At 39.9% G+C, this 16,965-nt stretch overlaps 1 protein-coding gene across 1 annotated transcript in view; it reads left to right on the top strand.

Annotated features, from left to right (window-relative positions):
* VWA8 (von Willebrand factor A domain containing 8) overlaps positions 1 to 16,965 on the top strand; it is a 368,026-nt gene that overhangs the window by 119,751 nt on the left and 231,310 nt on the right. The window contains exon 15 of the mRNA XM_007468612.1: positions 15,204 to 15,372. Within this exon, the coding sequence (XP_007468674.1) occupies positions 15,204 to 15,372 (169 nt within the window). The remainder of the gene's footprint in view (positions 1 to 15,203; positions 15,373 to 16,965) is intronic.

Raw genomic sequence — 16,965 nt, 5'->3', positions numbered from 1 at the left:
GTCTCCCTCTCTCCCACGCTCCCTATACCACCCCTCTGGGTGATCACAAAGCACCTAGCTGATCTCCCTGTGCTATGCGGCTGCTTCCCACTAGCTATCTATTTTACGTTTGGTAGTGTATATATGTCCATGCCACTCTCTCACTTTGTCACAGCTTACCCTTCCCCCTCCCCATATCCTCAAGTCCATTCTCTACTAGGTCTGTGTCTTTATTCCTGTCTTACCCCTAGGTTCTTCATGACATATTTTTTTTTCTTAAATTCCATATATATGTGTTAGGATACAGTATTTGTCTTTCTCTTTCTGACTTACTGCACTCTGTATGACAGACTTTAGGTCCATCCATCTCATGACAAATAGCTCAATTTCGTTTCCTTTTATGGCTGAGTAATATTCCGTTGTATATATGTGTCACATCTTCTTTATCCATTCATCCGATGATGGACACTTAGGTTGTTTCCAACTCCTGGCTATTGTAAATAGAGCTGCAATAAACATTTTGGTAAATGACTCTTTTTGAATTATGGTTTTCTCAGGGTATATGCCCAGGAGTGGGATTGCTGGGTCATATGGTAGTTCTATTTGTAGTTTTTAAAGGAATCTCCCTACTGTTCTCCATAGTGGCTGTACCAATTCACATTCCCACCAGCAGTGCAAGAGTGTTCCCTTTTCTCCACACCCTCTCCAGCATTTATTGTTTCTAGATTTTTTGATGATGGCCATTCTGACTGGTGTGAGATGATACCTCATTGTAGTTTTGATTTGCATTTCTCTAATGATTAATGATGTTGAGTATTCTTTCATGTGCTTGTTGGCAGTCTGTATATCTTCTTTGGAGAAATGTCTATTTAGGTCTTCTGCCCATTTTTGGATTGGGTTGTTTATTTTTTTGTTATTGAGCTGCATGAGCTGCCTGTAAATTTTGGAGACTAATCCTTTGTCAGTCGCTTCATTTGCAAATATTTTCTCCCATTCTGGAAGTTGCCTTTTGGTCTTGTTTATGGTTTCCTTTGCTGTGCAAAAGCTTTTCAGTTTCCTTAGGTCCCATTTGTTTATTTTTGTTTTTATTTCCATTTCTCTAGGATGTGGGTCAAAGAGGACTTTGCTGCGATTTATGTCGTAGAGTGTTCTGCCTATGTTTTCCTCTAAGAGTTTGATAGTTTCTGGCCTTACATTTAGGTGTTTAGTCCATATTGAGCTTATTTTTGTGTTTGGTGTTAGGGAGTGATCTAATCTCATACTTTTACATGTAGCTGTCCAGTTTTCCCAGCACCACTTATTGAAGAGGCTGTCCTCTCTCCACTGTACATTCCTGCCTCCTTTATCATAGATAAGGTGGCCATATGTGTGTGCGTTTATCTCTGGGCTTTCTACCCTCTTCCATTGATCGATATTTCTGTTTTTGTGCCATTACCATACTGTCTTGATTACTGTAGCTTTGTAGTATAGTCTGAAGTCAGGGAGCCTGATTCCTCCAGCTCCGTAGTTTGTCCTCATGATTGCTTCGGCTATTCGGGGTCTTTTGTGTTTCCATGCAAATTGTGAGATTTTTTTGTTCTAGTTCTGTGAAAAATGCCAGTGGTAGTTTGATAGGGATTACATTGAATCTGTAGATTGCTTTGGGTAGTAGAGTCATTTTCACAATGTTGATTCTTCCAATCCAAGAACATGGTATATCTCTCCATCTATTTGTATCATCTTTAATTTCTTTCATCAGTTTCTTAAAATTTTCTGCATACGGGTCTTTTGTCTCCTTATGTAGGTTTATTCCTAGGTATTTTACTCTTTTTGTTGCAGTGGTAAATGGGAATGTTTCCTTAAATTCTCTTTCAGATTTTTCATCATTAGTGTATAGGAATGCAAGAGATTTCTGTGCATTTATTTTGTATCCTGCTACTTTACCAAATTCATTGATTAGCTCTAGTAGTTTTCTGGTAGCATCTTTAGGATTCTCTATGTATAGTATCATGTCATCTGCAAACAGTGACAGCTTTACTTCTTCTTTTCCGATTTGGATTCCTTTTATTTCCTTTTCTTCTCTGATTGCTGTGGCTAAAACTTCCAAAACTATGTTGAATAAGAGTGGTGAGAGTGGGCAACCTTGTCTTGTTCCTGACCTTAGTGGAAATGCTTTCAGTTTTTCGCCATTGAGGATGATGTTGGCTGTGGGCTTGTCATATACGGCCTTTATTATATTGAGGAAAGTTCCCTCTACACCTACTTTCTGCAGGGTTTTTATCATAAATGGGTGTTGAATTTTGTCAAAAGCTTTCTCTGCATCTATTGAGATGATCATATGGTTTTTCTCCTTCAATTTGTTAATATGGTTAATCACATTGATAGATTTGCGTATATTGAAGAATCCTTGCATTCCTGGAATAAACCCCACTTGATCATGGTGTATGATCCTTTTAATGTGCTGTTGGATTCTGTTTGCTAGTATTTTGTTGAGGATTTTTGCATCTATGTTCATCAGTGATATTGGCCTGTAGTTTTCTTTCTTTGTGACATCCTTGTCTGGTTTTGGTATCAAGGTGATGGTGGCCTCGTAGAATGAGTTTGGGAGTGTTCCTCCCTCTGCTATATTTTGGAAGAGTTTGAGAAGAATAGGTGTTAGCTCTTCTCTAAATGTTTGATAGAATTCGCCTGTGAAGCCATCTGGTCCTGGGCTTTTGTTTGTTGGAAGATTTTTAATCACAGTTTCAATTTCAGTGTTTGTGATTGGTCTGTTCATATTTTCTATTTCTTCCTGATTCAGTCTTGGCAGTTTGTGCATTTCTAAGAATTTGTCCATTTCTTCCAGATTGTCCATTTTATTGGCATAGAGTTGCTTGTAGTAATCCCTCATGATTTTTTGTATTTCTGCAGTGTCAGTTGTTACTTCTCCTTTTTCATTTCTGATTCTATTGATTTGAGTCTTCTCCCTTTTTTTCTTGATGAGTCTGGCTAATGGTTTATCAATTTTGTTTATCTTCTCAAAGAACCAGCTTTTAGTTTTATTGATCTTTGCTATTGTTTCCTTCATTTCTTTTCCATTTATTTCTGATCTGATCTTTATGACTTCTTTCCTTCTGCTAACTTTGGGGGTTTTTGTTCTTCTTTCTCTAATTGCTTTAGGTGTAAGTTTAGGTTGTTTATTCAAGATGTTTCCTGTTTCTTAAGGTAGGATTGTATTGCTATAAACTTCCTTCTTAGAACTGCTTTTGCTGCATCCCATAGGTTTTGGGTCATCATGTTTTCATTGTCATTTGTTTCTAGGTATTTTTTGATTTTCTCTTTCATTTCTTCCTTGATCTCTTGGTTATTTAGTAGTGTATTGTTTAGCCTCCATGTGTTTGTATTTTTTACAGATTTTTTTCGTGTAATTGATATCTAGTCTCATAGCGTTGTGGTCAGAAAGATACTTGATACAATTTCAATTTTCTTAAATTTACCAATGCTTGATTTGTGACCCAAGATATGGTGTATCTTGGAGAATGTTCCATGAGCACTTGAGAAGAAAGTGTATTCTGTTGTTTTTGGTTGGAATGTCTTATAAAAATCAATTAAGTCCATCTTGTTTAATGTGTCATTTAAAGCTTCTGTTTCCTTATTTCTTTTCATTTTGGATGATCTGTCCATTGGTGAAAGTGTGGTATTAAAGTCCCCTACTATGAATGTGTTACTGTTGATTTCCCCTTTTATGGCTGTTTTATTTGCCTTATGTGTTTAGGTGCTCCTATGTTGGGTGCATAAATATTTACAATTGTTATATCTTCTTCTTGAATCGATCCCTTGATCATTATGTAGTGTCCTTCTTTGTCTCTTCTAATAGTCTTTATTTTAAAGTCTTATTTTGTCTGATATGAGAAATTGCTACTCCGGCTTTCTTTTGGTTTCCATTTGCATGGAATATCTTTTTCCATCCCCTCACTTTCAGTCTGTTTGTGTCTGTAGGGCTGAAGTTGGTCTCTTGTAGACAGAATGTATATGGGTCTTGTTTTTGTATCCATTCAGCCAATCTGTGTCTTTTGGTGGGAGCATTTGATATATTTACATTTAAGCTATTATCAATATGTATGTGCCTATTCCCATTTTCTTAATTGTTTTGGGTTTGTTATTATAGTTCTTTTCCTTCTCTTGTGTTTCTTGCCTAGAGAAGATCCTTTAGCATTTGTTGTAAACCTGGTTTGGTGGTGCTGAACCTTCTCAGCTTTTGCTTGTCTGTAAAGGTTTTAATTTCTCCATCAAATCTGAATGAGATCTTTGCTGGGTAGAGTAATCTTAGTTGTAGGTTTTTCTCCTTCGTCACTTTAAATATGTCCTGCCAGTCCCTTCTGGCTTGCAAGGTTTCTGCTGAAAGATCAGCTGTTAACCTTATGGGGATTCCCTGTGTGTTATTTGTCTCTTGCTGCTTTTAATATGTTTTCTTTGTATTTAATTTTTGACAGTTTTATTAATATGTGTCTTGGCGTGTTTCTCCTTGGATTTATCCTGTATGGGACTCTCTGTGCTTCCTGGACCTGATTAACTATTTCCTTTCCCATATTAGGGAAGTTTTCAACTATAATCTCTTCAAATATTTTCTCAGTCCATCTCTTTTTCTCTTCTTCTTCTGGAACCCCTATAATTCAAATGTTGGTGTGTTTAATTTTGTCCCAGAGGTGTCTGAGACTGTCCTCAGTTCTTTTCATTCTTTTTTCTTTATTCTGCTGTGCACTAGTTCTTTCCACTCTTTTATCTTCCAGGTCAGTTATCCGTTCTTTTGCCTCAGTTATTCTATTGATCCCTTCTAGAGTATTTTTAATTTCATTTTTGTGTTGTTCATTGTTGCTTGTTTCATCTTTAGTTCTTCTAGGTCCTTGTTAAATGTTTCTTGCATTTTATCTATTCTATTTCCAAGATTTTGGATCATCTTTACTATCATTATTCTGAATTCTTTTTCAGGTAGACTGCCTATTTCCTCTTCATTTGTTAGGTCTGGTGGGTTTTTATCTTGCTCCTTCATCTGCTGTGTGTTTTTCTGTCTTCTCATTTTGCTTATCTTACTGTGTTTGGGGTCTCCTTTTTGCAGGCTGCATGTTCATTGTTCCTGTTGTTTTTGTTGTCTGTCCCCAGTGGCTAAAATTGGTTCAGTGGGCTGTGTAGGCTTCCTGGTGGAGGGGGCTAGTGCCTGTGTTCTGGTGGATGAGGCTGGATCTTGTCTTTCTGGTGGGCAGGTCCACGTCTGGTGTTGTGTTTTGGGGTGTCTGCGGACTTATGATTTTAGGTAGCCTCTCTGCTAATGGGTGGGGTTGTGTTCCTGTTTTGCTAGCTGTTTGGCATAGGGTGTCCAGCACTGTAGCTTCCTGGTCGTTGAGTGAAGCTGGGTATTGGTGTTGAGATGGAGATCTCTGGGAGATTTTCGCTGCTTGATATTATGTGGAGCTGGGAGGTCTCTTGTGGACCAGTGTCCTGATGTTGGCTCTCCCACCTCAGAGGCACAGCACTGACCCCTGGCTGCAGCACCAAGAGCCTTTCATCCACATGGCTCAGAATAAAAGGGAGTAAAAGTAGAAAGAAAGAAAGAAAGAAAGAAAGAAAGAAAGAGGATAAAAGAAAATAAAGTAAAGTAAGGTAAACTGAAATAAATTTATTAAAATAAAAAAATAATTATTGAGAAAAAAATTGTTTTAAAAAGTAAAAAACCCACAAAAACGGATGGATAGAACCCTAGGACAAATGGTGAAAGGAAAGCTATACAGACAAAATCTCACAGAGAAGCATACACATACACACTCACAGAAAGAGGAAAAGGGGAAAAAATAATAAATCTTGTTCTCAAAGTCCACCACCTCAATTTGGGATGATTCGTTGTCTATTCAGGTATTCCACAGATTCAGGCTACATCAAGTTGATTGTGTAGATTTAATCCGCTGCTCCTGAGGCTGCTGGGAGAGATTGCCCTTTCTCTTCTTTGTTCGCACAGCTCCCAGAGCTCAGCTTTGGATTTGGCCCCGCCTCTGCGTGTAGGTCGCCAGTGGGCATCTGTTCTTCGCTCAGACAGGACGGGGTTAAAGGAGTCGCTGATTCGGGGGCTCCGGCTCACTCAGGCCGGGGGGAGGTAGGGGTACGGAGTGCGGCGCGAGTCTGTGGCAGCAGAGGCCAACATTACGTTGCGATAGCCTGAGGCACCATGTGTTCTCCCGGGGAAGGTGTCCCTGGATCCCGGTACCCTGGCAGTGGCAGGCTGCACAGGCTCCCGGGAGGGGAGATGTGGACAGTGACCTGTGGTTGCACACAGGCTTCTTGGTGGCTGCAGCAGCAGCATTAGCATCTCATGCCCGTCTCTGGTGTCCACGTTGATAGCCGTGACTTGCGCCCATCTCTGGAGCTCGTTTAGTTAGGTGCTCTGAATCCCCTCTTCTCGCACACCCTGAAACAGTGGTCTCTTGCTTCTTAGGCAGTTCCAGACTTTTTCGCAGACTCCCTCCTGGCTAGCTGTGGCACACTAACTCCCTTCAGGCTGTGTGTACGCAGCCAATCCCAGTCCTCTCCCTGGGATCTGACTTCCGAAGCCCGAGCCTCAGCTCCCAGCCCCTTCCCGCCCTGGCGGGTGAGCAGAGAAACCTCTCAGGCTGGTGAGTGCCGGTCGGCACCGATCCTCTGTGCGGGAATCTCTCCGCTTTGCCCTCCGCACCCCTGTTGCTGCGCTGTCCTCCGCGGCTCTGAAGCTTCCCCCGCTGCCACCCACAGTCTCTGCCAGTGAAGGGGCTTCCTAGTGTGTGGAGACCTTTCCTCCTTCACAGCTCCCTCCCAGAGGTGCAGGCCCTGTCCCTATTCTTTTGCCTCTCTCTCTTTTTTTTTTTTCTTTTGCTCTAGCCAGGTGCATGGGGGAGTTTCTTGCCTTTTGGGAGGTCTGAGGTCTTCTGCCAGCGTTCAGTAGGTGTTCTGCAGGAGTTCTTCCACATGTAGATGTGTTTCTGATGTAACTGTGGGGAGGAAGGTGATCTCCAAGTCTTACTCCTCTGCCATCTTGAAGGTCTCTCCCGCCACTCTCTTCTTCTCTGCAAAGTTTCTGCAGAAAAATCACGTGATAGCCGTAGGGGGGTTCCCTTATATGTGACTCTTTTTCTCTTGCTGAATTTAGAATTCTGTCTTTAACTTTTGGCATTTTAATTATGATATGTCTGGATGTGAGTCTTTTGGGGGTCATCTTGTTTGGGACTCTCTGGGCTTCCTGTACCTGGATGTCTGTTTCCTTCTTCAGGTTCAGGAATTCTTCAGCCATCATTTTGTCAAATACATTTTTGACCCTTTTCTCTCTCTCCTTCTGGGTCGCCTATAATATGAATATTCGTATACTTGATTTGTCCAAGAGGTCCCTTAAACTATTCTTATTTAAAATTTTTTTTTAAAGTTTTGCTTCTCTGATTGGGTGATTTCCATTATTCTGTCTTTAAGATCACTTATGCATTCTTCTGTATCACATAGTCTGCCATTAATTCCTTCTAGTGTATTTTTCATTTCAACTATTGCATTCTTCAGCTCTGATTGGTTCTTTTTTATATTTTCCAATTCCTTACTAAAATTATTTCTGTGTTCATCTATTCTTTTGCTTAGTTCAGTTAGCATTCTTATTGCTAATGCTTTGAACTCTTTACATGGTAAATTTTTAATTTCTGGTTCATTAGTTGTTTTTTCAGGTTTTTTTCCTTATTCTTTCATTTGGTGCAAATTCCTCTGTCTTCTCATTTTACTTAACTTTCTCTGTCACTATGAAATTAGGTAAAACAGTTACCTATCCCATTCTTGAAGGGGTGCCCTTGTGTGGGAGCATCCCTATGCAGTTCCCAGTGGATTTGGTGGGAGAGGTGAATAGGAAGTGAGTGTGGGTCACATCTTTTCCTAGGTTGTGCTGGCAGCCATCACCTTTTTAGGTGATGGGGCTGGAGATGGAGGGGCTAGAGCCAGAGCCAGGTGTGGCCCGGGACTTCTCCTATTCTATGCGGCTGTCAGCGCCCTATTGGAGTCAGGGTTGGGTCCCAACGTGCTGGAGGAGAAGCCCTGAGGGTCTGGTCTGAGCTTGTTCCATTCCCACTAAGTGTGCTCCCTCCCCCACTCCCAGCAACAGCATTTTTGCCCTAGAGAGGAGCAGCGCTGGAGCAAGAGGGGCCAGAGCATACCCTTGGCTTGGGCTGGGACGTGGGCTAGGGAGGTCCCAGCACACCAGTCAGATCTTTAGACTGCTCCTGATATGGCACCTCCACGAACACCAATAATGGCCACCCTCACCCCATTCACATGTTGTGCTGGATCTGAGCCAGCTCCATCCCCTGCAGCTAAGCACTCTGCTCTGCAAAGGCAGGCTTCTCCCTAGTGTGGAGCTAGGGCTAGAAGGGCTGGAGCAGGTGCTTAGTGCTGGCTGGGATGGGCTCTGGGCTGGTCTCTGGAAGCCAACGAGAACCCCAGGCAGTTTCAATCTGCTTCCTCCACCTTGTTTCCGGGAGTAAGCAAGTGAGTTTGCCTTATTCACAAGCAGAGTCTAGGTTTCTTAGAGCCCTCCTGTAATTCCCACTGGTTTGCAAGCCAGCTAGGCGGACTTGTCTTCCCGGAGTCAGACCCCAGGACTGAGGTGCCTAATATATGTTTCGAACTGCTCACTCCCCAAGGAGGAACTCTGAGCCTGTGTTATCCCCGTCCTCTTCTGTGTCCTCTCTCAGGGGCATAGGTCCCAACCTGATCGCTTCTCTTCCCTTCCTACCCAACTCTGTGTGGATCTTTCCCTTGGTGGTACAACAGTCTTTCTGCCTGTCTCCAGTTTGTTTTCAGTGAGAATTGCTCCACCTGTAGATGTGGGTTTTATTTTTTTTTTTTTGCGGTATGCAGGCCTCTCACTATTGTGGCCTCTCCCGTCGTGGAGCACAGGCTCCAGACGCGCAGGCTCACGGGCCCAGCCGCTCCGCAGCATGTGGGATCTTCCCGGACGGGGGCACGAACCCGTGTCCCCTGCATCGGCAGGCAGACTCTCAACCACTGTGCCACCAGGGAAGCCCTGTAGATGTATTTTTCAAGTGTTTGTTGGGGAGGTGAGCTCAGCTTCCTCCTACTCTGCCACCTTGATCTCCTCTTCCCAGCCTTATTTATTGTGTATCACTTTTTCATCCCAGACATTTCCTCTGTTGTCTAAATCTCGGTCTCGGCACATTCAGGCACATCAGGTATTCTATCAATTTCATCTTCTGTCCATTTCATCTTTCTCCATGGTATGTTCTCACTAGCCCTAATCTGGATTTGTTGCTCTCCATATGTGTAGCGTACATGTCATCCTAGATCTCTCTCCACTACCAGTCCCCCATTTCCTCTGGTCTTTCTTTCTGCAATTTTCATCAGTTAGATATTGAACCTCCTGGACTGACCTTCTTTTTTCTCTTACGTTCTGTCAATTTGTCAGGACTTTATTGACTTTTCAGAGGTGAGATGTCTAAAAATGGATTCTCCTCTCTGTCTGAAATATCTCTCCCAGTTGAAAGCCTAATTGCTTTCCTTCTCAGCGCTCCCCCTTTTTTTAACCTGAGAAACACTATGTTCTTATGATGGTAAACAGTTTTTCTCTATTTTATTGTTATACACAGTCATATTACAGAATCTGCCTCATTCCGATGATGTGGATTGTTAGTAAATTTCTTTACCTTTTCCTGGTTAACCTTGCTTTAATTTTGTTGCCCATTTTTGTCTGAGAATAAATATGTGCTCTTTTAGGGTTGAAAAGGTTAGATTCTTCCTTTGAACCACTTGACTATGTCTTTCAAGGCTGTGTTCATTGGGTAGAGAGCAGGCAGCTTGACTAAAAGGACATAGCATAGCATAAAAAGTGGGAAATTTGTACCCTGTGAGAAAATTAATTTTTTTCATGAGCGGTTCTTATATGACCCATTACCTAGCTGAGTTGATCCTGTATTGTGTCCATATCTAATATGTCACTCTTGGCATTAGTATTTGAAGTATAAATTAGAAACTCATAACCCAAGTCTTCTATCCTTTTATTCTGTACCTAAGTACAGAACTGAAGTTCAGCAAAGTGATTATTATTTTGTCTTCGTCTTTAAGTAAACTCAGCTGTTACTGCTTTGTTTCTTTGTGGGGAATTTTGAGATAGAAAAAAGGTCAAAGGTAGAATGAAAGGAAATCAGAATTAAGCTTCTTTGCCTCTAGACCCAGTTTGATCAATTTAGGTACCTTTTGGCTTTCAGATAGGAACAATTTTCATATTTGTGTTTGGCAGGAATCCTGTAGCTACAAGTAAGAGCAACAAAAGAAAAACTTTAAATTCTTGCAAAAAGGAATTTTGGGGTATCTCACATGTTCAAAGGAAGGGAAAGGATGCTCTTGGGCCTCAGGAAATAACTGGAACCTAGGACTTTAATGTTGTCCAGACTCTGTTTTGCTCTATACTTCACCTCTTTGTTTCGAGTGTCACAATACCTGATACATAGTAGGTCACTTAGTAAATGTTTTTGAAAAATGAATAAATCTTAACCCAGAATAAATTCTAGAAAACTCAAGGTAAAGTAATTCTATTAATCCAGTTTTAGATAACTTTCTGAGCTAGCAATGTTTCCTTTTATGAACCTACTAGTTAGGAATACTTTGGCTTTTAATGACAAATCTGATAAAATGGGGTCTCATAATTAACATCTACTAGCAGTGAGCTACCAAGCCTTTCAGCTTCATAGTATGAAAGCCAGTTTCTATACAATTATATTTGACTCCTTTGCTTACCTTCATTGGGGTCTAATCCTTCACCAAGATCATATACCTTGATCGTTTCCTTCGTATTCTTTGCAGGTAATGACATAGCTAATGTTCCCTTAGAAATAGCTTAAGAAATGTTAGAGAATTTCCTTCTTCTGTTGCAAGATGCCAGGAATACTGTGGACGTGGTCGTTAGCAATAACATGATAGCCATGCACACCAGACACCATGCCTGCATTTCTCACAGGAAATAAGGACCGAAATAGAACTACTTACTTTGATGAGAAAACTTCTTTGGGCAAAGGGGGAGTACAATACTATAGGCTGTTAAATGTGTCCCTTCCTGCTGTTGGTCAGAGCCTAGATGAGTGGGCTGAGAGTTTCTATGAATTGCTAATAGTTTATTTTACCAAAAATAAGGCCTCTGGTTATCTCAGGGAAGAAATAAAGATTAGGGGCCTAGTCTCAGTTGTAATTATATATGCTCTAATGTTTTTGCATTTTTATTGAATATTTTTATTGATTGTGATTAAACATTGAAAACAATTTATAATCTCCCAGTTTTTATTAATCAGTTGTGAACGGTAAGTGGACATTGGGCACAATCCTCAATCCGTTACATTCCCTGGACCCTTTTACTCTTACTCATGTTTGAAGATAGTTACGATTCAAGCATTCGAGGTAGGTACTCTCCTACCTCCCTCAGAAACCTCAGGATCTCTTTGCTAGAAAATTAGGCTGTGTAAATTTTTAACAAAATTCAAGGTATATCTAGGATTTTATGCCCAAGTCTTTGTGTTTGATTTCAAAACAAAGCGCTGCATGCAAATTCTGATTTTGAAAAATAATGCTAAACATTGTACGGTCAAGGAAAAGTTCTAAGCTCTGTGCCTTTGAAGGATCTCATTACTTATTATTATGTGTATTGCTTATGTCTTTTTTATACACAGATGTATCACATATTTGATACAAGAATGAACCTTCTCTCAAAAATTCATTCAAGACCAGATTTCGACTAGCTGCTCTGCTTTTGAAGGGGAAACCATTATTCTCAGTTCTTATCACTTATCTTTGTTTTGTCCTTGCCACCAAAGGTCTTCAAAAATTTTCTTGCAGTAGCGGTTATTAACAACAGCAATACATTTATCTATCTATCTATCTATCCATCCATCTATCTATCTCTCATCTATCATCACACTAGACACTGTGTGGTATAAAGATGTGTTAGGTGTGTCCATGCAGTTTGCTACATTGCAAAAAAGGAGAAATATGGACTGTGTACAGGACTGTATAACCTCCAGGTTCTGAGTTGGAACATTAGTATTATAGTGTGGAAGGCCAGTTACAAAATCCTCTTCCAGTTCATGGTTAATATCTTTATGAAAACCTTCTATATTATTATTTCAAGTTCCTTAATAAACACACTTGACAAAAATGTAGCATATAATTTCCTTCAAAAGATAGAAATTTATTGAGTTTTTTTGTTTTATTAAAGCTCTGTTGAGGTATAATTGACATATTAAAAACTGCATATTTAAAGTATACGGTTTGATAATTTTGGGCTTTTTTATACACCTATGAAACCATCACCACAATCGATATAATGACTACATCTACGATCCCCAAAGTGTCCTTGGTCCCCTTTGTAATCCCTCTCTCTCTCCCCTTCTCACCCTCCTCTTCTACCCCTGGGAATCTGCTTCCTGTTATTCTATATAACTTGTATTTTCTAGAGATTTATATAAATGGAATCACACACTTATTACTCTTTTGGACCTGCCTTCTTTCACTCAACATAATTATTTTGAGATATTCCATGTTGTTATGTATATCAGTTATTCATTCCTTTTTGTTGCTGAGAAGCAGTGGAAAGTACTTTACTCTCTAAAAACCTATGCCCCCAAACAAACATATTGACCACAATATCTTAATCTTTTAAGTCTTTGTAAAAGATCTTTTGCTTTAAAATTTTTTAATCTTTATGAAATAATATCTGTTTATCTGAAGTTCATCCATATCTTTAGTTTCATTTGTTATTTGTTGTTAAATTCTAGTAAAATTGAAGTTAACCTTGATTTTAAATTTTCATAGTGCATATTTCCTAATTCTCAGTTATTTACCACTGCTTCAGCCTTTGTGTTACCCACCAATATGTCAGATCACCTGAAAGTACATGGCTGATCCTCAGGTGTACTCCGCTCTCTAACTTTCAGGCTTGGAGAACCTAACTTCATTAGGAAAGGACTATCCATAGGACCTATTTATATGTAAGGAAGCCTTTGCGGAGATCCTAACAAACAAAAAGATCCTTCTCATCCTGTTATTCCGTAGTTTGATGGCTGTTTTTATTGTCAGCATACACTTCTCTGCCTGTCAACATCAGCTGTCTAACAAACTGTCCCCTTTAATGTTTCTTTTTTTTGTTTGTTTGTTTTTTGTGGTACGCTGGCCTCTCACTGTTGTGGCCTCTCCCGTTGCGGAGCACAGGCTCCGGATGCACAGGCTCAGCGGCCGTGGCTCACGGGCCCAGCCGCTCCGCGGCATGTGGGATCTTCCCGGACCCGTGTTCCCTGCATCGGCAGGCGGACTCTCAACCACTGCACCACCAGGGAAGCCCCTGCCCCCTTTAATTTTATCCAGCTCATTTGGGTACCCTGCTAGAGTCAGTACCAGAAAGCAAGCCACAGACAATGCATGTCATAAGCAATAACCATCCCCCTATATTAGTTAAAACCACCTAGCTTGCTTTCATGTTAATTGTTCTTCTAGGCCTGAATTTACAGCTCAGCTATGGTACCTTTTCCTGACCTATTGGTTTAAGATGTAAATTGGACTTCCTCTTTTGGCTTGCTTATTGGATTTTGGCTTTGTTTATTCCCTAATTTAGTATCCTTCACTGTCTTGAGTAAAAAATTACATTTGCAGCTTTACTTTTGAACAAAGCACAAATAAGCAGGCTCTGTCTCTGCCACCTTCTTTTGTCCCAGCTGGGAGGAGGAGGATCAAGGATGAATCCAACATCTGTTGGTGCGCCATGAAGCAGACTTTTCTGGATTATAGCAAATCACTTAGCAGAAGTGGAAAATGGAATAACCTTTCCTTTTAGCTTTCAGATCATAGAATTTTCTCTGTCCAGGTTCTGTTAGGTGACTGTCTAATTACTAGCAATCATGAGTGATCGTGTTATCCTCAGGACTTTCAGGCATTATCTGTGTTGTTATCCTTTCCTCTTTTCCTAGAACAACTCCTTTGAACAGATCATCCCCGTGCCATGCTTGGGAAAAAGAAGTCTTTTTTTTTTTTTCCTACCCAGAGAAATGAAATGGTATTTGGTAGCTTTTAGGAATTCATCCAGACTTTTCATATGACCATTTCTAAAAATTGCTTCTCCCTGCCTTACAAATTATGCTGTCGCCCCCTAAGATTACAGATCATGCAGTCAGGGACTCAGTGGACTTACCTTTTCTATTGGGAGGACTTTTTCTTATCTGTAATCTTCAGAGTATTTATTTGATTCTCTCTACACATGTCCTATCTCCTGATATTCTCACTGCTCAATCACATAACTTGAGTTCTACCACAATAGTTAATGGCAATGAAGATACGCCATTTAGGTCCCTTTATTTTGGTTTTTCTGAAGATCTTCTCAAGTGTTTGAGTTTCATCTCTCCTTTCTCAGCAAGGATGATGTAACCCTCAAAAGGCGTATTTGCACTGCAATTTTGAAAATTGATAAGAACTGAGGATATTACTCATGATTCGATCATGATAAAGGGTTTCTAGCTTCTTCTTCAAAAACGACTCAAGTCATTTCACAAAGCATGGGAAGTCTTATTTTATTCCTCTGTGTGTCCTAGAATATTTACATCCTCAGATTCCCTAGCAGAGATTTATCAGAGATTACTTTAAAAATCATATTGTTTCCTATAAAATGACAAAAGAGTGAATTATATAGAAGTTCACTTTTCACTACCTTTTTAAGACCTAAGTATTCTTATTGCCAATCCAAAGTTTAATTTTAATCCAATCCCTTATGCTCCTTAAATTTTCTATATTATAAAAAAGTCTTCTTATCCTGAATCATACTTCTTGGTATTTCTATGGTTGACATAGAGTGGGTTCCTTGCAAGACAGGAGATTTTGAATAAACACAGGGGACCTATGAAATGAATATGGACTGTTTGGGGTTATGTTTCAAGGGACTATGGAGAAAATTTATCGTAAGTATAACAACATATCCAAAAACGGTGGTTTGTACCAGGGTTGGAGTTTCATCAGTGGATGTGGTACATCATAAATATTAATGGTTGGTGATTCTTCTTTTGTTTTAATCTTAGGTTTTTAGAGTGTCCTGACTTGTTTTTTCAAAGCTTGTTCTTTGGATAATAGCTTTAACTGTAGTACAGCCTTATTATTGCCTAGGCGTTAGCTACCATGACCTAATTTCTAACATAAAAGGTTATGTTTTGAAAATTTTCTTTTCCTTTTAGATCGATTTTTCCTGTCCACCCCTCCTTCAGAATCATTGCCTTAGCAGAACCCCCTGTTACTGGAAGCACGGCACAGCAGTGGCTGGGAGCAGAATTCTTAACCATGTTCTTTTTCCATTACATGAAACCACTTGTCAAAAGTGAAGAAATCCAAGTGATTAAGGAAATGGTAAGAGTGAGGCCAGCTCTAGCCTGTTGCCTTCAGCTGTTCTCTTTTTAAGGTCTTTGTGACACCTGCTTGAGCAGAGTTGGATATTTTGGGCTTTTTCTCACTGTTAATGTCCAGATTTCCTCATAAAATGGTTCTCAGATGTCACCATTTTTCAGACTCATCTGGAGGGCTTGTTAAATGACAGATTGCCAAGTTGGTGGTTCTGGGATGGAACATGAGAATTTGCACTTCTGAAGTTCTCAGGTGATGCTGACAGCTGCTGGTCTGGGGACCACACTTCAAGGACCATGAACGTTAGGCTATCTCTCCGTTTTCCCCATGTGGAAGCACTTTGGGGATTCCTTTTCCTTTTATATTCAGCCGAAGGTGACTAAATTTTAAGTTCCTACTATTAGGAGAGGCCAAATATATTTTAGTCCCTTAGATTTTGTAGAAAATACTACGTAGTGGTCCCCTCGGGATTGTAATATATCCTATACTTAACTGATTAGTTGTCTAGTGGCTTGTAGCGTATGTAAACTATTATTGCAGTGTCTGCCTTAACCAAGCACTGTGTTTAGCACGTTTGGAGTTCTAGAGCTGCACTATTCAGTGTAGTAGCACTAGCCACATTAAATCAAATTCAAAAATTCAGTTTCTCAGTCTTATTTCAAGTGGCCGATAGCACAGATAAAGAACATTGCCATCATCATAGAGAGTTCTGTTGGACAGTACTATTCTAGATCACGAATAATTAACTTTTTACATAAATGCGCTCATCCCCCTTGAAATACCAGAATGAATTAATTAATTTTAGGTCTTATGGGCATGGTTGTGGATAAGGGCATAGGCTTTAAAGTCAGATAGCTTGCCTTTGAATGTCAAATCCACTACTGATTAGCTTCTAGATCGTGGGTAAATTACTCAACTGTAGGCTCTTCATCTGAAGATGGGGATGACAGTACTTCTTACGTCACAGGATTGATTTAAAGAATAAATGAGTATGTACTGAATAGAGCTTCAGATTTTAAAAGTTCCGATTACTTAAATGCCCAAAGAAACCCTGAGCAGTTTAGTTCTGAAATAGTCACGTGATACCAGTCATTGTAACAACTCCTGCTCTTTTTAAATTAAAATTGTAAACTTGTTATTATTTATATAAAAATGTATTATTCAATACAAATACATGTTTAATTAGTTTAAAATGGGTGTACTTAAAAGCAATCAGTGTAAGTTTTGGGGCAACTGTTCCTCAGAGTTCATTGATAAATAGATCATGCCCCTCAGGTATGTGGTTGGTTTTTATTTATTTCTTTATTTTAATGACGTGTAGTTGATTTACAATGTTGTGTTAATTTCTGCTGTACGGCAAAGTGATTCAGTAATGCATATATATACATTCTTTTTCCTATTCTTTTCCATTATGGTTTATCACAGGATATTAAATATAGTTCCCTGTGCTATACAGTAGGACATTGTTGGTTATCCATTCTCTGTATGATAGTTTGCATCTACTAATCCCAAACTCCTGATCCATCCTTTCCCCACCCCCCAGGTATGTGGTTTTAAAGTCCTTGAAAAAATGGACAGCTTGAGCAACCGCCCTTTATA

The sequence above is a fragment of the Lipotes vexillifer genome, unplaced genomic scaffold (genome assembly GCF_000442215.2).
Source record: "Lipotes vexillifer unplaced genomic scaffold, Lipotes_vexillifer_v1.1 scaffold479, whole genome shotgun sequence".
NCBI classification, from domain to species: Eukaryota; Metazoa; Chordata; class Mammalia; order Artiodactyla; family Lipotidae; genus Lipotes; species Lipotes vexillifer.
The sequence above is the reverse complement of the archived record's forward strand: the minus strand, read 5'-3'. Positions and strand labels throughout refer to the sequence as shown.